General features: G+C 43.5%; 1 protein-coding gene across 1 annotated transcript in view; it reads left to right on the top strand.

Annotated features, from left to right (window-relative positions):
* Positions 1 to 24,840, top strand: part of DOCK5 (dedicator of cytokinesis 5) — a 233,930-nt gene that overhangs the window by 199,810 nt on the left and 9,280 nt on the right. Inside the window, exons 41-49 of the mRNA XM_062213659.1 lie at positions 1,318 to 1,459; positions 4,291 to 4,372; positions 4,958 to 5,042; positions 5,458 to 5,544; positions 8,487 to 8,663; positions 11,751 to 11,834; positions 13,152 to 13,289; positions 15,796 to 15,962; positions 23,915 to 24,083. Coding sequence (XP_062069643.1) covers positions 1,318 to 1,459; positions 4,291 to 4,372; positions 4,958 to 5,042; positions 5,458 to 5,544; positions 8,487 to 8,663; positions 11,751 to 11,834; positions 13,152 to 13,289; positions 15,796 to 15,962; positions 23,915 to 24,083 — 1,131 coding nt within the window. The remainder of the gene's footprint in view (positions 1 to 1,317; positions 1,460 to 4,290; positions 4,373 to 4,957; positions 5,043 to 5,457; positions 5,545 to 8,486; positions 8,664 to 11,750; positions 11,835 to 13,151; positions 13,290 to 15,795; positions 15,963 to 23,914; positions 24,084 to 24,840) is intronic.

Consider the following 24,840-nt stretch of genomic DNA (forward strand, 5'->3'; position numbering starts at 1 on the left):
ACTGTTTGTTCAATAAATATTTGTTGTATGAATGGATAAGTGACTTTCAAAGACATTTTGCAAGACAACATGGGCCAAAGCTTTGGTTAAAAATGAATCATCTGTGGGCTGCCACTGTAAATTACTCATTTGAGGTGACAATCAGATAAGAAGAAACCTTTAAAACTCAGTTATGTATGCACTGGCACGGGCAGCAACCCTGAGAGAAATGACTTCCGAGCCTGAGGCCTGGGGAATTTCTTTGGGGAAAATATCCAATTATATTAAAGAGAACACATTTGCCATTGAGAATGGAGAAAAGAGTATTTAATGCAGTTTGTTCCATGAGACTCAGGAGTGACTGGGGCCTGCTGTGAGTTTTTCTTGTTCTCTGTTGTCTGCCAGCTCAGAAGTGGTATCGGTGTGTGATCACTGCCATGGTGTTCTCTGAGGCAGTGCCGTGTAAAGTGCTGCTCCACAAACTGTTACTGGATCCTAATGAGCTACTTAAGGAGATTACACCTGATTATGAATTCTTGTAGTCTTCCTTCCCCCATTAAGAATGTGTTGCTGTGAAGAATGCCAGCTACGTTAAACAACATGCCTAGTGCCGTGGTAGATTTACGTCAGGACGAAAGCATCTTATTTACTGACAGATCCTTGCAGACTGTTTACAGACTGACTGTGGTCCTTGGGCCACACTGTAAGAAGCATTGTGCTAAGAATTGTTTTATGTCTGTGACTTCCTCAAGTGAACCCCAAGCTCTTGTCAGATATGATGGCTGTTGGACAAGTGTGTTAGTCTGTTTTCTGTTACTATAACAGAAAATATAACTATAACTATAGCTACTTTTTAAAGAAAATTTATTTAGTTCCCAGTTCTGGAGATTCAAGGACATGCACATGTATCAGCTCAGCTCTGGTGAGGATCTTATGGTATATGGCATCACACTGACAGGTGTGTAAGAGGGAGAGATGGCATGGTGCAACAGGAAGCCAGAAAGGGGTGGGGGAAAGGGACCAGGCTGCTCTTTTGTAACAGCCCTATCTTGAGAACTACTCAGGGACCCAGGAGAGCTACATCAATTCCTTCTGAAGGCCAGTGACCTAATTACCTCCCATTGAGACTGCCTCTTAAAGGTTCTACCAGCTCCCAGTGCCACCTCGGTTGAGGACATGCCCACACATGAACTACATGCTCAAATCAAATCCAAACCAAAGCAGTATATGATAGGTAGTCAGTGGCCACTTGATGGTGGGTCTCCCTAATACCCAGAACTCCCACGGGCCCCTCACGCTTCATGTTTACCGATTTTCCTTGCTGTCTCTGTCCCACAGAATAAGATCTTCATCTATCGGGGGAAGGAGTATGAGAGGCGAGAAGACTTCAGCCTGAGACTGCTGACCCAGTTTCCCAATGCTGAGAAGATGACAAGTACCACGCCCCCTGGGGAAGACATCAAGTCCTCCCCAAAGCAGTGCATCCTTGCCATGAGGGAGGTGCCCCAGAGGCTCTTTCATGTGGCACAGCCCCAGCTGGGCCTGAGAAGCGAAGGGCGGCAACTCCCCTGCAGGCAAATACTCGGAGGTCCTGTGTGCGCAGAACAGCCATTTGACGATTCTGAGTCACTTTCCCATTCTTTGTATATCTCAGGGACCCTAATGCCCTTAGTAATTAAAGGAGAAAGCTAATAAGTCGAACATGAAAGGATAAATATTTTTATATTTTTATTGTTTATTTGATAGAGAGACAGGGCTCTCTTCTATTGGCTAACTCTCCAAATGCCTGCAACAGCCAGGACTGGGCTGAGGCCCACATTGGGAGCTAGGAACTCAGTCCAGATCTCCCTCCCAAATGGATGGCGGGGACATAACTACTTAAGCCATCACCTGCTACATCTCAGGGTGCACCCATTTAGCGGGAGGCTGGAGTCAGGAGCCAGAGGCAAATTTGAACCCAGGTACTCTGAGGTAGGATGGGGCATATGAACCACTTAGCAAGTACCTGCTTTTTTATCCTTTATAACCAAACTAGGGAGCTTGAGAACATAGACTTCTGTTCTAAATCATGAATTCTGTTACAGATTTTAAAATAGTGTCTGCACTGGTAGGGAGTGCAGGAGGGCAGCTGTTTCTTTTTTTGAAGTCCTGTTTTTTTAAATATTTATTTATTTGAAAGTCAGAGTTACACAGAGAGAAAGAGATCTTCCAACTGCTGGCTCACTCCCCAGATGACTGTAATAGCCAGGATTAAGCCAGGCTGAAGCCAGGAGGCAGGAGCTTCTTCCAGGTCTCCCATGTGGGGAGCTGAATTGAAAGTGGAGCAGCCAGGACATGAACTGGCACTCATATGGGAAGCCAGCATTACTGGCAGCACTTTATCCATTACGCCATAATGCAGGCCTGAGGGCAGCTATTTCTTTCTGGTTTTTTTTTTTTAATTTATTTTTTAAGGAATACAAATTTCATAAGTACAACTTTCAGAATATAGCGATTCTTCCCACCATACCTGCCCTCAATTAACTTTCAACCAACTCTATACTAAGTAAGGATTTCAACAATTTGCACACACACACGCGCACACACACAAAACTGTTTGAGAACTAGTTTTACAGTTAATTCTCATAATACACCTCATTGAGGACAGAGGTCCTGCATGGGGAGTTAGTACACAGTGACTCCTGTTGTTAATTTAACAATTAACACTCTTGGCCGGCGCCGTGGCTCAACAGGCTAATCCTCCGCCTTGCGGCGCCGGCACACCGGGTTCTAGTCCCGGTCAGGGCACCGATCCTGTCCCGGTTGCCCCTCTTCCAGGCCAGCTCTCTGCTGTGGCCAGGGAGTGCAGTGGAGGATGGCCCAAGTGCTTGGGCTCTGCACCCCATGGGAGACCAGGAGAAGCACCTGGCTCCTGCCATCGGAACAGCGCGGTGCGCCGGCGCCGGCCGCAGCGCGCTACCGCGGCGGCCATTGGAGGGTGAACCAACGGCAAAAGGAAGACCTTTCTCTCTGTCTCTCTCTCACTGTCCACTCTGCCTGTCAAAAATAAAAAATAAAAATAAAAAAAAAATAAAAAAAAAAAACAATTAACACTCTTAAGTACGACATCAGTGACCACTCAAGACTTTTTTTTTTTTTAATTTGACAGGTAGAGTTATAGATAGAGACAGAGAAAAAGGTCTTCCTTCCATTGGTTCACCCCCCAAATGGCTGCCACAGCTGGCACTGCACTGATCCGAACCCAGGAGCCAGGTGCTTCTTCCTGGTCTCCCATGTGGGTGCAGGGGCCATCCTCCACTGCCCTCCCAGGCCACAACGGAGAGCTGGACTGGAAGAGGAGCAGTCAGGACTAGAACCCGGCACCCATATGGGATGCCACCCAAGACTCTTGACATGAGCTACCTAGGCTATGGAAGCCTTTTGAGTCTACAAACTTGGTCAGTATATGTACAAGACCATAAGCAAAGTGGAAATTCTCTCCTCCCTTTAGAGAAAATTACATCCTTCTTTGATGGCCACTTCTTTCTGCTGGGGTCTCACTCACAGAGATCCTTCATGTAGATCATTTTTGCCACAGTGTCTTGGCTTTCCATGCCTGAAATTTTCTCATGGGCTTTTCAGCCAGACCAGGAAGCCTTAAGGGCTGATTCTGAGGTCACAGTGTTACTTAAAGTGATTGTCATTCTGTGAGTCTGCTGTGTGGACTGCTTCTGACAGCAGCTATTTCTAAGGCCAGATCCTAAGATCAGAGAAACAGCCCTTATGCATGAGCTGGTTCTGAAGGCTGCTTCACTTCCCAGTTGGGTGATCTTGGATTTTAACCTCTCATCCTCAGATTCTTCATGTGTAAACAGAGGATAATAATATCCACTTTGTAGAACTGTTGTGTAATTAGAGATGACATGTTCACAACACCTGGGGCAGCGCCCAGCCATGCTACTCGATAAACAGATGGTCTCCAAGATAAAAGCAGCTCTTACTGCGTGGGCTTTGGAGTCTGGCTATTTCAGAATGATGCTTGCCCAAAAGAAGCTATGGAAAACCATTTCAAACCACCCATTTCCTGGCATCTCACTGATGCCTGTTTTCCTGTGGCAAGGCTGTTTGCCAGGTGTCTGACCGCAGGAAGTGCCTTGGGGCTAATCGCTTAGAAAGCCAATTCAGGGATACATCAAGGAATCCTGTTTTCAGTGCAGTCCTGGCATTTGAGTGACAGACATGATTGGTGCCAGTGCCATTTCTGGCTGTAAAGCAGGACAAACGCCTTCCCAGACCAGCCTTTCCCTTTCCATTCCTTAACGAGTTCCTCAGACATGCAATGCTTCACTGTGAAGCCAGTGATGAGCCTGCCTCCCAACTACAAGGATAAACCAGTTCCAGAGCAGATCTTAAAGTAAGTGGTCCTTAAAATAATAACAGTCACAATAATAATGTCTCACACACTTCATTTGGAGTATATCAAAACCAAAGACTTGAATTCATGTATACTTTGGAAGACCTACTACTGTTCACTCTATTTTGAGTGTAAGATAAGAGAATGGCAATTCAAAGGAACACTGTGGCCTTGTTTTTAGGCTTGGAAAATCAGGAATTTCACTCCTGCATGTCCAACCCCCTCACTCTTATTTCCACTCAGAAAAGTTACTGAGGAGTGGCTGGTTCCCCGCAGGGAAAAGCAGGGAAGGGCAAGATCCCTTGTTTTGAGAAGCTGGAATAGTTACGTGTCCAATAGACTGTTGTACAGCTGTACAAATGAGACCTTATACGTGGGCGTTTGTAGTCTGTGAGCTGTGAAATAAATTCAAAGTACGATGTGAAATGCAACTCAGACTGTGCATAACCTCAAGTCTGGTGTGGACACCCTGTTGGTTGAGAGGGAGCTTAGTGGATACTGCTCAGACTATGTCCCATTTGAAGCAAGACCAAGGAGTACATGTTCTAAGAGAAAATACAGCATTGTTGCTATGCCATTTCCCAGCTACTACAGAGCCAATGAAGTTCAGCAATTCAGATATTCCCGGCCATTCTGGAAAGGAGAAAAGGACCCGGACAATGAATTTGCTGTAAGTCCACCCCATTTGCCCTCTAAAATGAGGTAAAGTTGACATCCAAACCAAAGGTCTTCCACCTAGCCAGCATCCACTGCAGAAGTAATGTCACCCCCCAGGAAGGAGGTCTCAGCTTCTAATTAGCTGGACAGCAGCTATCAGTGGAAAACCTTACTCTGAGCATCCAGAAGCCAGCTGTGTTCCCAGGCCTGCTGTTGACATGACCTTCAGCAAGTCACACTTCTCTGGACCCAAGTTCCAGTTGGTAGGGTAGGAGAGCCCAAGTAGATGATCCAGAATCCTTCAATTTTGTGAGAAAAGGGGGCGCATTCACTAGGATGCATTTGAGAATGGAATCTCACTTACCATGGAGTTTTGCTGTTTTGCCTGGGAACTGACCAATGTTTGTTGTTTTCCTTCCTGCCACCAGACCATGTGGATTGAACGGACCACGTATACAACTGCATATACCTTTCCTGGGATTCTCAAGTGGTTTGAAGTCAAACAGATTTCAACAGTGAGTCATTTCAGATGGGAACTCGAAGGAAAAAAAAAAAAAAAAAAAACTTGCCATCTCCAGATATAATAACAGTCTTTGTTAATCTCCCCCTACAGTTCGCACCAGTTTGGCCAGCCTCCTCTGGCCAACTTCACTTTTCAACAGAGAAATCAAAGGCCTGCTTGTGGAATAGAGCCCCTTTGTCAAACTGGTATCACAACCTAAAGGTTACTCACAGTGAATGGACTCTTTGATGGCCAGAGGAGTGTTGTCTCCCCCAGGATCCTACCAGTGCCCTCAAACATTTCTGGAATGCCTCTTTGCAGTTTCCTGTCAACCACAGCTTCTATCCCAGAGCATTTTCTCTCTTGATTCTCAGCTAATCACATCACCAGGCACCTGAGCCTCCTCCTTCTTCATCTCTCCCAAAATCTTTGCATTTACCTTTTTCGCATTTATTCTGTCTGTTTCATTTTTAGTCTTCCTCCTGCTGCCCTATTTCTGGTCACTCATTCATCTGATACAGGCACACAAAAGAGCCTCCTGATTGGCCTCCTGGCCTTGGCCTTCTCAGGCCCCTTTTCCTGACTCCCCAGAGTATGTATTCCATTCTGCAAACCCACTTCCAGGGCTTAAGACTTCTTTGCACACACGTACCAGCCTTTGGGACTTGGCTCTTCCACTTGATCTCCTAGAGAATCTTCAGGAACTAGCTGCTTGTTCCTTGCCATCCCAGTCCTCTGTGCCATTGGGTCATTTTCCCACCTGAAATGTCCTCTTCCGACTCATGAACCTACTTCAATCCTGTCAAGATCCTGTTGAGGCACCACCTTCACCCCAGAGCCTTTTCTGGGTCATGCAGGATAACTGGATGCTGTTGGTGCCCTTCACCTGCCCCCACCATACTATACCTCCCATGTCTACAGCTCTTGAGACCCCACTGAAAACATAGGCTCCTCCCTGCCATGAATTAGTGTCTGCCTGTGCAGCCACAGGTTCCCCATCCACAGATTGATCGGCTCTGTAGGTGGGCCTAAGAGGGTTGCATCTGTGCTGAACACATTCAGACTTTTTTCCTTGTCTTTATTCCCTAAGCAATACAGTGTGGCATAGCATTTACACATAGCATTTACATTGCACCAGGTATTATATATTATCCAGAGATGATGTATGTGGGAAGATGTGTGTGGGTTGTACACAAATACTCTACCATTTTATTGAAGGGATTTGAACATCATAGATTTTGGTATCTGCGGGGGTCCTAAAACCAATCCCCCACAGGTGCTGAGGCATGACTTGTAACTGTGACGTATAATATGGTACTTAGCATGAATTAGTTTGTTTATGATCTACTTCTTGAATGAGTCTGAAGTTTTTTAGAACCCTTATTACTAGTGCTAAATCATTTTTCTTCATGTTTGGATGTGCTTTCTGGGCAGAGAACTTTGAAATCAAGACTAGAACGGGAGGTCATTCCAGCTGATGAGGGGCAAAATGAAAAAGGGGCCTTTTTTGTTTCTTTTTAAAGATCTATTTATTTACTTGAAAGTCAGAGTTACAGAGATAGAGAGAGAGAGAGAGAGAGAGAGAGAGAGAGAGAGGTCTTCCATCCACTGTTTCACTCTCCAGTTGGCCCAATGGCTGGAGCTGCGCCAATCCAAAGCCAGGAGCCAGTAACCAGGAGCTTCTTCCAGGTCTCCCACATGGGTGCAGGGGCTCAAGGACTTGGCCATCTTAAACTGCTTTCCCAGGCCGTAGCAGAGAGCTGGATCAGAAGTGGAGCAGCCAGGCTCAAACCAGCGCCCATATGAGATGCCGGCACTGAAGGCGGTGGCTTTACCTGATACACCACAGCAGGGACTGGTTTTCCTTGAAACTTGATTTCAAACACATTTCCATAGGAGGTACTCCCTCTGAATTCATGTCACATCTTACGTCATTTTCATCCAGAATTCTTACATGTGGCATAAACATATGGTTTCCTGGGTCACTTGCCTTTTTCTCAGAGAGGGGGCATCCGACATTTTGCCAGTGGGCATTTTTGGTGGTACAGAAATGTCTCAGAACCTATATCCTGCTATTCTATCATCACTGATCTTTTCAAAGATCTCCGAGAAAGCTCTGTCTCAGAAATAGTCCTTGCTGCGACTCCCATTATTTTTTTTCTCAAATTCTCTGTAGGCACTTGTCACAGGATTAATCATGAACATAATTCTGATTTTTTAAGTCATCATTTGGCATGGGGAATGTCCAGTCCACGGGCTGTATCAGGCCTGCTAAATCATTTGATCTGGCCTTGCCAAGGCAACTATAGGCCGAACTCAAAATTAACAAATCTAAAGCAGGCTAATGTTTAAGTTGAAAATTGTGTTTATTCTGCAAATGATTTTTTTTTTTGACAGAGTAAACAGAGAGACAGAGAGAAAGGTCTTCCTCTCCGTTGGTTCACCCCTCAATGGCCACTGCAGCCGGCGCACTGCGCTGATCCAAAACCAGGAGCCAGATGCTTCTCCTGGTCTCCCATGCGGGTGCAGGGCCCAAGCACTTGGGCCATCCTCCACTGTACTCCCAGGCCACAGCAGAGAGCTGGACAGGAAGAAGAGCGACCAGGACAAAATCCGGTGCCCCAACCGGGACTAGAACCCGGTGTGCTGGTGCCGCAGACAGAGGATTAGCCTGTTGAGCTGTGGTGCCGGCCTGCAAATGATGTTTTAAACATCCAAATGGCCCTTGGTAGAAAAAAGGTTCCCCACCCCTATTAAGGAGATTTTCAATAGCTTATTTTGCATCAGATCAACACCAAAAATGTGTTGCCCTGGTAAACATAGCATTGACAATCAAAACTTCACTCTTCTATTTGCGGATATTTTATAGCTGTTGTGGGAGATATAGTTAAACATTCTTCCATCTTCACCGCAGAGCTCACACGGTGTCCTTCTCCCATGTCCTCTGTCACTCAGGAAGAAATCAGCCCCCTGGAAAACGCCATAGAAACCATGGAGCTGACCAACGAGAGGATCAGCAACTGTGTTCAGCAGCATGCCTGGGACCGGTCGCTATCTGTGCACCCCCTCTCCATGCTGCTCAGTGGCATCGTGGACCCAGCTGTCATGGGGGGATACTCCAACTATGAAAAGGTACGCTGGGCCCCAGAACACCACAGGAGTCCAGAGTTCTCTGTGCCACAGAACAGCTGGTGAATTCATTTCCTACCTTTCTGGGAGGTTTTGACTCTCCCCTCTTAGTGAATGAGTGAAGGAAATGAATGAAGTTTGTCCAAGACCTCAGGCCTCCTAGAGACCATTAGCAACTGAGCCAGGAGTAGGCCACTGCCTAGTAAAGCCTGGCTAAAGAACATCAGCCCCATATACTTGTGATCCCTGCACTGTTGTCCTCTCTGCCGTGCCCCCTCACATCTGGGCTGGACGCCAGAACCCCGCATGCTGTGGCAGTGGAGCTGCTTCTGTGCGAAAGGCAGACTCTCTATAGAATTAGCTTCTGGGAACCCCACCCTGACCTGATGTGCCTTAGGTCTATGAACAAAATATGGCTCTAGCTTTGTGTTTAAATCAGTTAGACTAAGTGTTAATCTGTTATTCTGTGAAAAAGCAGGAAAGAACTACTCACCATACTTTAACCCACTGCTTAGGGTTTGAATGCAGCACCATTTAGAATGGAGGCCATGTTTCAGGATATATTAAAAAAATTATTAGAGGCTGGATTCTTCATTGTTAGGGCACATTTTCATGGCCAAGAATGTTCAGAATCCTCTTCTTGAATATGAATAAATATTTGGCAAGGAAACCCTTGTGGCATAGCCTGAAAAGTGGGAGGAAAGAAAGAAGCTGGATGGGAAGAGTGGTGTTCAGCAGGCTGGTGCTGTCATCTCCATCTGTGTGCCCTGCCCCATCATGAGCAGGGGCTTTGCAGTCCTGACTTCCCACTTGCCCTGTGTACTCTTGGGCACCATGCCTTTACCTCCTTGAGCTCCAGTTATCTGTAAAGTGAGGAAAATACCTAACTCTTGGAATCAACCTGAGGATTAAGGAGGAACACCGTGTATGTGAGATGGTGGTTGGCATATGGTCAAGGCTTCATCAGTGTTGTCTTTCTTCTTACCTCCTTCTGCCTGCTTGGAGAGGAACAGACGATTCAAGCCTGACTCAGGGGCACTGCCACCAGTGCTCTGGTCATAGCTGCATCGTCAGTCTCTTCTTCCCTCGTTTCTCCTCAGACCTTTCCTCCTTCTTTGTCCTACTCTGTGGCAGCTGAGAAAGATGCAGCGCCAGAGATAAATGCTGTTTCCTCACATTAGTGTTCAATAGTAACTTACGTTATTAACTGGAAGTCAATACAAAAATAGGATCCAAATGTCGTACTTTCATACTACCATAATGCTTTCAGTGAATGCTTTTTCATATGTGCTCTCTGGTAGTGATTTTCTTGTAATTTCTCCAAGTATTAGTTTTTACAGAATGCCCCTAATCCATAGATTGCTATACTTGTGTTCTGTTTGCCTTAAACAATGGGCTGGTTCACTTTTATAAATATATAAATATATTATATATATATATTATTATATATATATATATAGTTGCAAGAGTCCGTGGTTTTTGTGTGCTGGGATTTTGGCCTTCATAGCAATAGAGGAGAAAGGTGACAGGAAACTGTGAAGGTTGATCTGCGAAAGCCCTATCAGAACTGAGGTAGCTTTCTGGGCCAGTTGTGCTCTCCCACACATGGCGAATGCCCCCAATACCCTAGAGCCTTCCAGACTTTCTGTAGAAAGTATGGCGAAGCCTACCCAGTGACATTGTAGAAAGGACAGGGTCCTCTCTATGCCCCGGGAAACACAGCGTTAGGACAGGAAGCAGGCAGGCTATGTTGATTTTCCAGAAAGTGGCTAAAACTGCAAAGCAGGCTGTGCCAAAGCTATAGAGCTCAGAGTCTGTTGGCTCCCAAGAGATATAAGAATTTTCAACTAGGAGGAGATATAATAAAGAAACAAATGATCCAGTCCTGTACGTCATCTATTGTTTTATTATGAAGACAATAAAATCTCAAGGTTATTTCCGAAAAATAAATGAAGGTTAAAGTCCAGGAAGATAACGTGAACTCCTACTTTGGACTCTGGGAAATGTTGGCTGAATATTTCCATTTTTTTCCTAATGAATTCTGTCTTTAAAACTTAACTCCTATGTGAAGCCTGTGTTTGAAATTTAAGTTTGTGTTGTATTTATTATTAATTAATAAATTTAACATTTATTATATTAAATAATATTTCATAATAAATTATTAAAGCATGATTATTAGTTATTACAGAGACTTAACTGGGGGACATTAATGTTTGTTGATGAATAGAATATATATAATAAAGGGAACTAGCACTTAATATTTTCAAAATACCCTCATATCCATGTCATTTTATTTTCAAAATCACCTTTTGGATAGGTGATTAATAAGAATGTGCAGATAGTAGTCTGTACCTCATATGAGGAATGAAATATGGTACAAGTATATTATGTGGAACAGCAGAAAAACTGTCAGCCATATCTCTTGCCTGTTAACTTTGCGCCCTTTCTTTTTATAATTTTATTTACTTGAGAGAGGCAAAACCCCCATCCACTGGTTCTCTCTCTAGATGCCCACATTAGTCAGGGATAAACTGGACCAGAGCTAGATCTGTATACTCAATCCAGGTCTCCTGTGTGCATGGCAGGAACCCATTACTTGAGGAACCCATCACAGCTTATCAGCAGGAAGCTGGAGTCAGGAGCTGGTATTGAACCCAGGTACTCCTGTATAGGACACAGGCATCTTAACCAGGAAGCTAAACACAAGCCACTGATTTAATTATTAACATATAGATACTGTCAGTTAGCCTTTTCTTCATTTTTTGGGAAAGTTAGTGTAATGAATGACATTTTACATTGCTGATAATGATTATCGTGTGTGTGTGTGTGTGTGTGTGTGGTAATTATTGAGAATGTACTTCTGCAAGAAATTTTCATGCCTGATCCTAGAAAGAACACAGAATGCCACGTACTTTTTAAAGTCGTCCACGATGGGGTAGGACTATCGTAGGGAAGAAGTGAATTCTGGGCCTTGCTGATGTATCCGAGGAGAAGACATTTTTCCTCTCTCCAGGCTTTCGCCCTCCTTTAGAGTCACATGCACAGGTAAGAATGTGCTCTAACTACTAATTGCATGTCCGCTTCTTTTAGGCATTTTTTACAGAAAAATACTCTCAGGAGCATCCTGAAGACCAAGAGAAGATTGAGTTGCTGAAGCGGCTGATAGCAATACAGGTATGCAGCAGGCAGAGTATGAGACCGGATAGCTTCCCACTGCACAGTGTGTGCTGCAGGAGATTCCTGGGGGCTTAAGTCTACAGGCCCACTTTCAGGATGGCTCTTTTTTTTTTTAAAAAAAAAAAAGTGATTATTAATGACTTCTTAAAAATTATATGTAGAGACAAAGGGAGTAGTGGGGAAAGAGAGAGAGACAGCCAGACAGGTCTGTCCCATCTACTGGTTACTCCCCATATGCCTGAAACAGCGTCCAGCTGGGGCTAAACCTTAGAACCAGGAACTCAGTCCAGGTATCCCACAGGGGTGGCAGCGGTTCAATTCCTTGTGCCATTGTTGCTGCATTCAGAAGTCTGCATTGGCAGGAAACTAGAGTCAGGAGCAGAGCCAGGTGTGGACCCCAGGCACTCTGACACAGGAATGTGAATTTCCAACTTGGCATTTTAACCATTAGGTTACAGTTTCACCTGGCAGGTTTACCTTTTTTTTTTTTTTTTTTTAGATTTATTTATTGGAAAAGTAGAGTGACAGAGAGAGGGAAAGGTCTTCCATCTGCTGGTTCACTCCCCAAATGACCATAGCAGCAGAGGCTGGGCCAGATTGAAGCTAGGACCAGGAACTCCATCCAGTTCTCATACGTGGGTGTCAGGGACCCATGTACTTGGGCCATATCTGCTGCTTTTCCAGGCAAATTAGCAAGGAGCTGGATCAGAACTGGAGTAGCCAGGACTCCAGCTGGCACCCTGGTATGGGATATAGGCTTCCCAGGTGACAACTTAACCTGCTGTACCCCAATGCCCACCTCACCATTACTTTTTATTAACCTTATGGAATGACAGCTTTTCTATGCATTTGTTTGGCAAAACAACTTAGGAATGACATTCAGTTAAATTTTGTGTTGATAAGGACTTTCTTAGAAATGAAATTAACATCCATAAATTGGTTTTCTGTCCTGTGCTTCCAGCTGAGAGATGATAGCCTCATTTTTTCCTCTCATCACTCCAGAGGACAGAAAATGCAGCCATGAAGTCAGTCAAAGGCTTAAGCGTGTTAGTTGCACATCCATGAACACAATCCTAGGATGAGCTGGATTTGCCTTGTCCACCAGCCCGTTCCCACTATAGGGCCTTCTTGTGTCTTTGTTGTGTGGGTTTCTCTGCTTCATTGACAAAAGTAAATCCAGTTCCCGAGCCCAGCACAGAGAAGTGCATTCTCCTTCATCAGTGCTGTGACTACCTGTTTACCTGTGCATCGCCTCCCCTACCCAGCCTCCAGATGGAATCCTCTGTCTTCCTAATCTGTGTGTCTTCTCTCCAGATGCCTCTACTGACAGAAGGGATCCGCATCCATGGGGAGAAGTTGACCGAGCAGCTCAAACCACTGCATGATCGGTTGTCTTCTTGTTTCCGGGAACTCAAGGAGAAAGTGGAAAAGCTCTACGGAGTTATAACGCTGGTAGGCTTTGTCTGCCTAACTGTCAAGCTTTTCCTAGCCTCATTCACTTTTTAGCACTTTGGTCAGTTTTTCATAGGTCAAATGATTCATAATATGTAGGTATGGTGTGAAAAAATTGGGAGCAGGTGTGAAGGAGCATGTTCTGCTCTTTGGTGGCCTTGAACCACCCTTGCACTAGAGGGATAGAGGTTCTCAAACCTGAGTCCTCAGAACACCTGGAGGACTGTGGAACAGCTTACTGGGCCATCTACCCAGAATTTCTTACTGAGAGCTGGGTTGGGACCCAGGGATTACTTTTCTTTTCTTTTCTAACATTTATTCTACTTATTTGAAAGAGTTAGAGAAAGAGGTCTTCTATCCGCTGGTTCATTCCCCAAATGGCCACAACGGCCAGAGCCAAGCTGATCCGAAGCCAGGAGCCAGGAGCTTCTGGGTCTATGGGTGCAGGGGCCCAAGGACTTGGGTCATTTTCTGCTGCTTTCCCAGGCCATAGCAAAGAGCTGGATCAGAAAAGGAGCAGCATGGACTCAAACCAGTGTCCATATGGGATGCCAATGCTGCAGGCTGGGACTTTAACCCGCTATGCCACAATGCCAGCCCCCGGGGTTTACTTTTCTAACAAAAGATCAGGTGATGGTGTGGATACAACATTTGAGAATCACTGTTCTAGAAAGTGGAGGCTTTAATAAAGCCAGCCACTGGCTGTTCCTATTCTGTCTAGCCTTAGTATTAACAGTTTTCCACAGCATTATTATCTATTTTGATGAAAAGTTGACAATCTTCATACCTTTGAAAGGGAGAAAGAATTGGGAATTACAGGTTACAAAGCAAGTAGATGATTTCATTATTTTTTGACAGTGTAACACATTTCTCATGGTTCTCAATTTCTTTTTGCTTCTGAGAAGTGCTAATGTTTTTGTTCCAACAGTTGATTGCGTGATTACTTCCAGCTTCATATATCTGTACTTTTTTTCTTGCTCTAACACTTATTCTTGAACTCCTGGTTTTCAAATTCTTCCCTTAAATCAAAGCTCTGCATTTCTTTTCATGTTCACTTATTCCCATATATCTACCTCCAATACAATTTTTTCCAGAGTATCTTTTTAATTTTATTTTTTAATTTGAGAAGCATAGAAAGAGAATGCTCCCATTCACTGGTTCATTCTCCAAATGCCTGCAAGGCTGGGACTCCACCAAGCTGAAGCTGAGAGCTGGCAGTTCAGTTCAGGTCTACTAAAGGGGTGGCAGGGACCCTACTACTGAACCATCACTGCTGCTCCCTGGGTACAACATTAGCAGAAATTGGAATCAGGATCAGGAGCCACACATTGAAGCCAGGCACTCTGTTACCAGTATGTGGTATCTTAACTGACAGATCAAATACCTACCCCCCCCCCCCCCCGAGTATCTTTTTGACCTTCTTTTTAGCCATCAAAGTGTTGTCTTGGCTTCTTCCTAAGAATTTACCTCCTTACCTGCTTCTAGTTGATAGTTTTGTTTTGGAAACATTTGTCTTTTGCACACAAATTCCTGCCTTTGACTTACTGAGCTTGGTCATTATTAGAACCAGGCTAGTATTAGCAAGTAAATTTAATCTGGTGACATATGGGGGGAAATCCTACTGATGACAGTTCATGTAAATGTAGATCAGTTTCCTATATTTCTTAAGACTCAACCAGTTGAACCTCAGGTCTGTTTTTCTCTTAGGGCAATATTCCATTTTTTAAAACGTTGGAGGTAGCTAAACTGGAAAAGCAGAAGGTCTTGCTTTCTTATTGGTGGATAAGGCATAAAAATCTTAGTTTTTCCTCCAATATCTGGCAGAAAATTATGAATTTCTCCTAACCTTAGCCACAAGGTTTGACTTGTGCCTATAATTAAGAATGTAAGTACAGACATGTGTCATTTAACAGTGGGGACATGTTCTGAGAAATACGTTTTTAGGCAGTTTCAACACAGTGCAAATATCACAGTGGGTACTCACACAAAGCTAGATGGTATAGATCAGTCACTCAACATAATCTCTAGTGCAGTCAGGAGACCTGGCAAACACATGATGGGTAAACATATTTGTGGGGTGAACACCTGCCATACTGCGTTCTTCTCACACACCATGGCATGCTAATTTACAACAGGCTTTGTTTAAGCACTGTGTACTGTATATACTGTATGTGTCATACTTTTATACAACTGGCAAGTACAGTAGATTTGTTCACCTCAGCAGCATGCTGTACTATGACGTCACAGTGTCACCTGTCTCTAGGCAATTGGAAATTTTCAGCCATATTAAAATCTTACAGAACCACTCTCTGACCTAAATGTCATTGTATGGCACATGGGTGTATTTGAAGAACTTAACAACTGGGGCAGCACAGGTGCCAACCGGTCAGAACAAGGTACTAGCCACTCCATATAGGCAGGAGTTAGCCACATACAGGGTGGCTGTGCTGATTCGTGTAGGCTGAATTCCAGACCAGTTAACCATGGGACTTTGTGTGTTTTTCAGCCTCCTAACTTGACCGAGCGGAAGCAGAGCCGCACGGGGTCCATTGTGCTCCCCTACATCATGTCTTCCACCCTGCGGAGGTTGTCCATCACCTCAGTGGCTTCCTCTGTGATTTCAACCTCTTCAAACTCATCTGATAATGCTTCTTCCAGACCAGGGTCTGATGGGTAAGATCTTTATTCTCCGGGAAGGGTGGAAGAACACCTTACTAATACCTGCCTTTAATCCTCAAAGTTAGACTTGATCGGCATACATGCATCACGCCTGTGAGATAAACAATTCAGATTATGTGGGTTATTAACTTTTGGGTCATGTTTTCTTCCTTATGCAGAATATCTTAATTGACATAGTGATAATAACAACTGCGAAAAATAAAAACGTAAAACACAAAAAAGACAGTATTCCCTTTCTTATTACAAACTACTACTTTGTGGTCACTGCCTAGTTTTTTCATCATCTCAGTTTTTATAAATGTTTCTGTTTACCTTATTAATAACCAATATCATCACATGCTAGGGAATTCCTAGGATAGAAGAGGATGTATCATGAAGAATCGCTCTTCAGTCCCTATCTCCCAGTCACCCGTACCTCTCCCCAGTGACAACTGATGGAACCTTCTGGTTCTCAGTACCCTCTGGCAGCTCCTGCAGGCACACAAGTGACACCAAAATACACATTCTTCTCCATGCCTTTTTGTATGCACGATGCCAATCTCTTAGTTTTGCATTGGTAACTTACTGTATCTTCAGAATCATTCTGTTTTGGCACATAAAGAGCTTCCTCTTATGCTTTCTTTAGCCATGGGCAGCTCAGCATATGTCTCTGTCTTGATACACCAGGGCTCACTTAGGAACAGTTAATTGGCTTCAGTCTTTTGTGCCACTGCAGAATGGCAGTGAATGACCTTAAAGTGAGTTTTGTGCATATACAGCGCTGTCAGTGTAAGGAAAATGCAATAAGTGATAATTCCCTGTGAAGGATACCTATGTGCAGTTCTGAAAAATGAATCCTAGACCAGCATGCAGAGACGACACATTTACATTGCTTGCAGCAACATGGAAGAGTCTCCAGTTACCCACAGCCTTGCCACCAAACTACGTAGCCAGTTTTAATTTTTGCCATTCTGATAGGTGGCAAATGTTTTCTTGCATAGATTTTTTTATTTTGTTTTATTTTCCTTTTTTGTTTTATGTGAAGTTGAGCATCTCTTTCCTTTGTGTTGAAGCTGTTCACATTTTCATTTCTATGTGTGCTACAGTCAAATATTTTGTGTACATTTTCCTATAGAGCTGTCAGGCCTTTGTAAAATGAGTTGCAATATTTTCCCCCAGTTTCCTCTTTGTCTTTCAACTACTAATTTTTGGCTTCTACTTTTTTTGTATTGAGTTGTGCTGATTTTTTTGTAATCACATAAATAAATATTTTATACCCTCTAAATTTGATGTCACACTTAAAGTCCTTTCCCACTCTGAAGCTACAAACACAGAGTACTAGTGTTTATTCTTTGACTTCCAGAATTTCACTGTTCATAATTATATCTGTTGTTCTTGGAATTCATTCTAATATAAACATATAGCCAGCTCTTTTTTTCTTTTTCCTAAATGGCTATCCAGTTCTCCTTGTAATATTTAGTGAGAAAATCATCTTTTCTATACTAAAATAAAATATGAATTTTGTCAAAAATAAAATTTCTGTATTTTTTAATGTCTATGGACTCTTTCTCCTTTTTTTTTTTTTTTTGATCTACCTGTCTATTCATACACCAGCGCTATGCAGCTTTAATTGCTAGATTTAAAATCTTTTCAATTTCTCATATTACATTTCAGAATTCATCTGGCTAGTTTAACTCATTGCTCAGTTTTGGATTAACTTTTCCAAAATTCTATTGCTCTTTTTATTGGGTTTATGCTAAATTTATAGACCAAGTTTGGGAAGATTGATTGCTTTTTATTGTTCAGTCGACCTTGCCAAAAACATAGAAGAATTTTCCTTGTGTTCAAATTTAAAATATTTGAGAGCAGTTAATTTATAGCTGTGTTCTTTCTGCCTAAAGCTATTATTTTTATTTTTATTAATCTTTTTTAAGACTTATTTATTTATTTGAAAGTCACTGTTACACAGAGAGAGGAGAGGCAGAGAGAGAGAGGTCTTCCATCCGATGGTTCACTCCCCAGATGGCCGCAACGGCTGGAGCCATTGCGAAGCCAGGAGTCAGGAGCTTCTTCCAGGTCTCCCACACAGGCGCAGGGGCCCAAGGACTTGGGACATCTTCTTCTGCTTTCCCAGGCCACAGCAGAGAGCTGGATTGGAAGAGGAGCAGCCGGGACTAGAACCAGCGCCCATATGGGATGCCGGCGCTTCAGGCCAGGGAGTTAACCCACTGTGCCACAGCACAGGCCCCTAAAGTTATTATTTTTAAATAATTCTTTACTAATTATAAAATTAATATATATACACGTAGAAAGTAAAGTATTAGTAACTTATGAAATAAAAACAATTCATAACATCACTCAGAGAAAAAACACATTATCATTTAGTTAATCCCTTATTTTAATAATAATATGATAGAAACTACCTGCCCAAATTACCTGGATACCAAATATTAATTATTTCCTAAATTACTTATATACTCTTTTTTTTTACCCTTTTCCATTAGTATAGATATCCTTAAATTATTCCAATTATATCATAGATAGTTTCATACTTTTCCTCCTTGTCTTTTTATTTTAAGTATTTTCCATATTGCTATATATTCTTTTATTATAAGTTTTTAATGGGAATATACTTTATATCATATAAATGTGCAATATTTAATTTTCCACCTAACTGGAAGATATTCAAGCTGAGTCATTTCTCTTTTTTTTAATTTTTTAATTTTTTTGACAGGCAGAGTTAGACAGTGAGAGACAGAGAGAAAGGTCTTCCTTTTTCCGTTGGTTCACCCCCCAAGTGGCCACTACGGCCGGCGCGTTGAGGCCAGCGTGCCACACTTAGCAGAAGCCAGGAGCCAGGTGCTTCCTCCTGGTCTCCCATGCGGGTGCAGGGCCCAAGGACCTGGGCCATCCTCCACTGCCCTCCCGGGCCACAGCAGAGAGCTGGCCTGGAAGAGGAGCAACCGGGACAGAATCCAGCACCCCGACCGGGACTAGAACCCGGGGTGCCAGCGCAGCAGGTGGAGGATTAGCCTAGTGAGCCATGGCGCCGGCCGCTGAGTCATTTCTAAACTATTAATCAACAAGTTCATTATAGGGGCCAGCATTGTGGCACAGCGGGTTAAGCCACATTCCGTGGTGCTAGTATTCCACAGGAGCTCCTCTTCCGATCCGGACCCCTGCTAGTGGGCCTGAAAGGGCGACAGAAGATGGCCCAAGTGTTTGGGCCCCTTCCACGCATATGGGAGACCCAGATGAAGTTCCTGACTGCTGGCTTCAGCCTGGCCTTTTTCCCAGCCATTGTGGCTATTTGGGGAATGAACCAGTGGATGGAAGAGCTCCTTCTCTGTCTCTCCCTCTCTCTCTGAAACTCTGCCTTTCGAATAAATAAATCTTCTTTAAAAATGGAGAAAATATGTATTACTTAAAAACAAAAAACTCGTTTTAAATTTTTTTTAAGAGGCAGAAAGACTAACAGAGAGCTTCCGTCTGCTGGTTTACTCCTCAAATGTTTACAATAACAGTGCGGGGCAAAGCCAACACCAGGATTTAGGAACTCAATCTAGATCTTCTACACTGGGTTGCAGGGACCCAAGTACTTGAGCTGTCAGATGCTGTTTCCCAAGGAATGCATTAACTGGAAGCTGGAGTCAGGAGCAGAGCTGGGACATAAATCCAGGCACTCTGGATTTGAACGTGGGCTTCCCATCCAGCGTCTTAACTGCTCTGCCAAACTTAGCAAGTCAAATCAGTCCATGCTTAGAGCACCAGCAAAGTAGGGACCTCAAAACATTTTTTAGACAAAAATAAATGATGTTGGTCAAAAAAGTCCAGCCTTTGAGTTACGTGATGAATACTTCCAGGAATCTAATGTACAGCATAACGACTGTTGTTAATAACAGTGGGGTGTACGGGCAGGCATGTGGCACAGCAGTCAAGACTGTATTTGGGTGCCTGCATCCCATGTCGAGTACCTGCTTTCAGTCTTGATTCCTCCATTTCTGATCCAGGTTCCTGCCAATACACACCCTGAGAATGAAGATGATGGCTCAAGTAGTGGGTCCCTGCCACCTAGGTAGGACCCAGATGGAGCTTTTGGCTCCTCACTTTAAGCTGGCCCAGCCCTGGGTGTTACAGGCATTTGGGAAGTGAACCTGTAGATAGAAGATCTCTCTCTCTGTCTCAACCCACCCGTTTCAAATAAAATGAAAATGATAACTTAGAAAATACTATAATGCGTACTTGAAATTTACTGAGAGGAGAGCTTAAGTATTCTCAGCACACATACACACACAAAATGATAATTATGTATAATAGAGTATAGATAATTATTGATATAATAAAGTATACAGGAGGAACAAGATTGGCCATGAATTGCAATTGTGATTATCAGCTAAGTGATGTATATGTAGCTTCCTATTTCTGTATACTTTAAAATTTCCATAATAAATTATAAAATTGTCTTTGCCTACTTACTCCCCTTCAAGCATCTTGTTTCAATTTTTCTGTATTTAATAACCAATGAAACTAAGCATTTTTAAGCAGTGAACTTTTGTTTTCCATCAAGTACCTGTTTATATCATTCACCAATATTTCTAAATTGGACCACTCTTTTTTTTTTTTTTTTTTTTGGTAGAGTTATAGACAGTGAGAGAGAGACAGAGAGAAAGGTCTTCCCTTCCATTGGTTCACTCTCCTAATGGCCACCACGGCCAGCGCTGCACCAATCCGAAGCCAGGAGCCAGGTACTTCCTCCTGGTCTCCCATGTGGGTACAGGGACCCAAGCACTTGGGCCATCCTCTGCTGCCCTCCCGGGCCCCAGCAGGGAGCTGGACTGGAAGAGGAGCAACCGGGACAGAATCCGGCGCCCCAACCTGGACTAGAACCAGGGTGCCGGCACCTCAGGCAGAGGATTAGCCAAGTGAGCCACGGCGCCGGCCAGGACTGCTCTTTTTATTAACCTGTACAATTTACAATTCCTTCCATGTTTAAGGTATTTGCCTCCATCTAAAATATGTACAATATTTTAAGTTTACTACTCATGCTTTCTGATGAACAGAAAATTTTAATTCTTCTTAAATAATGAGAACTGTTGGTTACTTTAGCTTTTTATTTGTTTTTAGACTTAATTTTTTAGAGCAACTTTATATTCAGAGAAAAATTGAACACAATGTACAGAAAGTTCACATAGTACCTTGCTCTCTACCCCACATACCCAGCTCCCGCCACTCAGCATCCCACACTAGAGTGGTTCGTTTGCTGCAATCAGTGAACCTACATCGACACATCATTATCACCCAAGGTCCCTAACTGACATTCAGGTTCACTCTTGATGTACATTCTGTGAGGTTTTTTTTAATCATACAGTGGCACATCTCTATCATATAGAATAGTTTCTCTGCCTAAAACTCCTCTGTCCTTCATCTATTTACCTCTCCAAGCTTTTTTCTTTTATGTATTCTTTTAAAAAGTAGAGGGTCAGAAAGAGAGGAAAGAGAGAGAAAGAAGGAGAGAGATATTTTCCATCCTCTGGTTCATTCCCCAAATGGTCTCCATGGCCAGGGCTAGGCCAGGCTGAAGCTAGGAGCCAGGAGCTCCATCCAGGTGTCCCATATGGATGGTAGGAGTCCAAGCACTCAGGTCATCCTCTGCTGCTTTCCCAGGCACATTAGCAGGGAGCTGAATTAAAAGCAGAGCAGCCAGGACTCCAACTGGAACTCTAGTGTGTGTTGCCAGCATCCCACACAGTAACTTAACCTGCTGAGCCATAATGCCATTCGCATCCCTCCAAGCTTTTGTTCTCATAGAGCAAAATCTGATTTAATCAGACCTGGGTGGTTAAATGCTAATTTAGCAGATATAAGCAATACTGCTCCCTCCATACCCCACTTCCCAACCTCCCCCCCCCCCCACTCCACTAGGGTATGCATATCATGCTGTAAGAACAATATTTTATCTTATGTAAGTACCCTTATAGTATAGTTAAAATTTCAGGAACTGTTATGTTAATGAACTACTTTAAACTGCAGTGCCTATTCTAATTAATTCCAGTGTTTGTAATGGGGCTAGTGTTGTGGCTCAGTGCATTTAAACTGAGAAGGCAACAGAAGATGGCCTGAGTGCTTGGGCCTCTGCCACCCACATGAGAGACCCAGATGGAGTTCCAGGTCCTGGGTTTGGCTTTGCCCAGCCCCAGCCATTGCAGTCATTTGGGAGTGAATCAAGAGATAGCAGATCTTTCTCCTTCTCTCCCTCCCACCTTCCCTTCCTCTTTCTCTCTGCCTTTCAACTAAATAAATAAATATTTTTTAAAAATGAAAAAGTGTTTCCAGGGTCTTTTATAGGAATGTTTGGTACAGGATCCAACCAGAAGCATATATTATATCTAGCTGGGTCTCTAGTCTTCTTGAATCTTGAACAGCCTTTGTCTTTCATATTTTTTAAAAGATTTATTTATTTATTTATTTATTTGAGAGGCAGAGTCACAGACAGAAGAGGGAGAGAGAAAGGTCTTCCATCCGCTGGTTCACTCCCCAAATGGCTGCAATGGCCAGAGCTGGGCTGATCCGAAGCCAGGAGCCAAGAGCTTCCTCTGGGTCTCCCACTTGGGTGCAGGGGCCCAAGCACTTGGACCATCTCCCACTGCTTTCCTAGGCCATAGCAGAGAGCTGGATCAGAAGAGGAGCAGCCAGTACTTGAACTGGCACCCATGTGGGATGGCAGCACTGCAGCAGCAGTTTTACCCACTATGCCACAGCACTGGCCCTATCTTTCATAATCTTTATAAATTTCATTGTTATTTGAGAGACAAAAAAACAGAAAGATATCCCACATCCTCTGGTTCATTTTCCAAATGCCAGGACTGAGCCAGACTGAAGCCAAAAGCTGGGAATGCAATCCAGGTCTCCCCCATGAGTAGAAGGGGCCCAAGCACTTGAGGCATCACCTGCTGCCTCACAGTATATGCATTAGTAGGAAGCTGAAATCGGAAATGAAGCTGGGATTGGAGCCCAGGCACTCCAGTATGGGGTACAGGCATCCCAAGAAGCAACTCCAAGTGAACCCTGTAGCTTTCTGAGAATCCTGGGCCAGTTATTTCACAGAATCTCCCTTGAGTTGGGTTTCTCTGCCCTTTCCTTAAGCTGCAGATGAGCACAGTTGTACATTTTTGCGTGAGGTTTGTTTTTTAGGCATCATCTTCAGAAGTACATTTTGTCCATTGGTTCCGTGTTTGTCACATGAGTTGATTACTTGGTTAAGAGTTTGCCCATTTTCTTCTCAGTGTTGCTTGTTTTTCCATTTGGAATTAATAAGTAATTTATGGGGAGATATTTTGCATATATGTGGCTTCTCATCAAACTCTTCCCCAAATTCTGTGTACGACATCTAATCGTGATTCTTGAATAGATCAGTGATCACTATGGTGCTTGGAAATCTGTCAATGTAATGAACAGATTTTAACACATGCTTACAGATACGAAACACTGTTCTAAGCATTTTGCAACAAACCAGTGAACTAGATATTATTGTTAACCCCATTTTACATATTAAAAAACTGAGACATGAGAAGGTTATTTGTACAAGATGAACCACCAAGTAAATATAGGTAGGATTTGAATGCCAGCTGTCTAACTCCAGAGTGTGTACTGTTACTCACTATATAAAGTGGCCTATTAATCTTTGACTTGTGGAGTCTGTCTTTGCCTGTTTATTTAATAAGATCTTTTCTTCCTGTGATCAGATAAATATTCACTGATCCTTTTTTCCAGTCATTTGATGGTTTCATTTCTGTATATTTTTGAAATGTGGTTTGGTTGGCAACTGAAAATTCAGATTTGGAACTTGAGACTGATGTCATGGGTCAGAGTTAGGCTAAAGGGACATAACCCCTGGTCATTTTGGAATGAATTTTGGCCATTGATGGATCAGAGTTTTGTGACTTTTTGCCCTTGTTTCTGGCTAATAGGTCAGTCCTGGAGCCACTTTTGGAGCGCAGGGCCTCTTCAGGTGCCAGAGTTGAAGATTTGTCCCTCAGAGAGGACAGTGAGAACCGGATCAGCAAGTTCAAGAGGAAAGACTGGAGTCTGAGCAAGTCCCAGGTCATTGCAGAGAAAGCTCCAGAACCTGATCTGCTGGTAAGAAGAAAGGGTTTGTGGCCCCTCCCCCAGCCCCCGCTGTCTGCAGGCACAGCTCCATCGGCATCCCCTCCATAGTAGTGAGTCACCCGTGAGCATCCTGGCTGTGGCTTGTCTCGGGACACAGCAGCCTGTGCTCCTGTCAGATCACAGACTGTGGTAAGAAAAACACATCCTGAGAATGTTGAGTCCCCCAGTCAATATTGGCAGGAGAGCTTATAACATGTGGGTTGACGCTGGGAGTTGTGGTTCTCACCACCATGTTCCATGAGTCAGTCCAAACACGGTCGTTCCTTTTAACTTGAAAATAAAGCTCCTTTTCTTCCCTAAGCCACATCAAGTTGTTATGTGTAGCAAAACCAGCTTTCCCTGATAATCACATTCGTTCACTGGCAAAATAAATGACACAGCCCAACAGTGGTTGGAATTAAGTCTCTGGCCAGCTAGAAAATAATCTGTGGTTCAGAGATTCCCAGTTCGTGTCCCTGCCCTGGTGCCTAGCGCGTGGCAGTGAGGTAAGCCTACCTGTGACTCCTGGATTTATGTCCTTTTTTTTTTTTTTTTTTTTAACTTTTATTTAATGAATATAAATTTCCAGTGTACAGCTTATGGATTACAATGGCTTCCCCCCCCACCATAACTTCCCTCCCACCCGCAACCCTCCCCTCTCCCGCTCCCTCTCCCCTTCCATTTGCATCAAGATTCATTTTCAATTCTCTTTATATACAGAAGATCAATTTAGTATAAAGAATTCAAC

The sequence above is a fragment of the Lepus europaeus genome, chromosome 16 (assembly GCF_033115175.1).
Source record: "Lepus europaeus isolate LE1 chromosome 16, mLepTim1.pri, whole genome shotgun sequence".
NCBI classification, from domain to species: domain Eukaryota; kingdom Metazoa; phylum Chordata; class Mammalia; order Lagomorpha; family Leporidae; genus Lepus; species Lepus europaeus.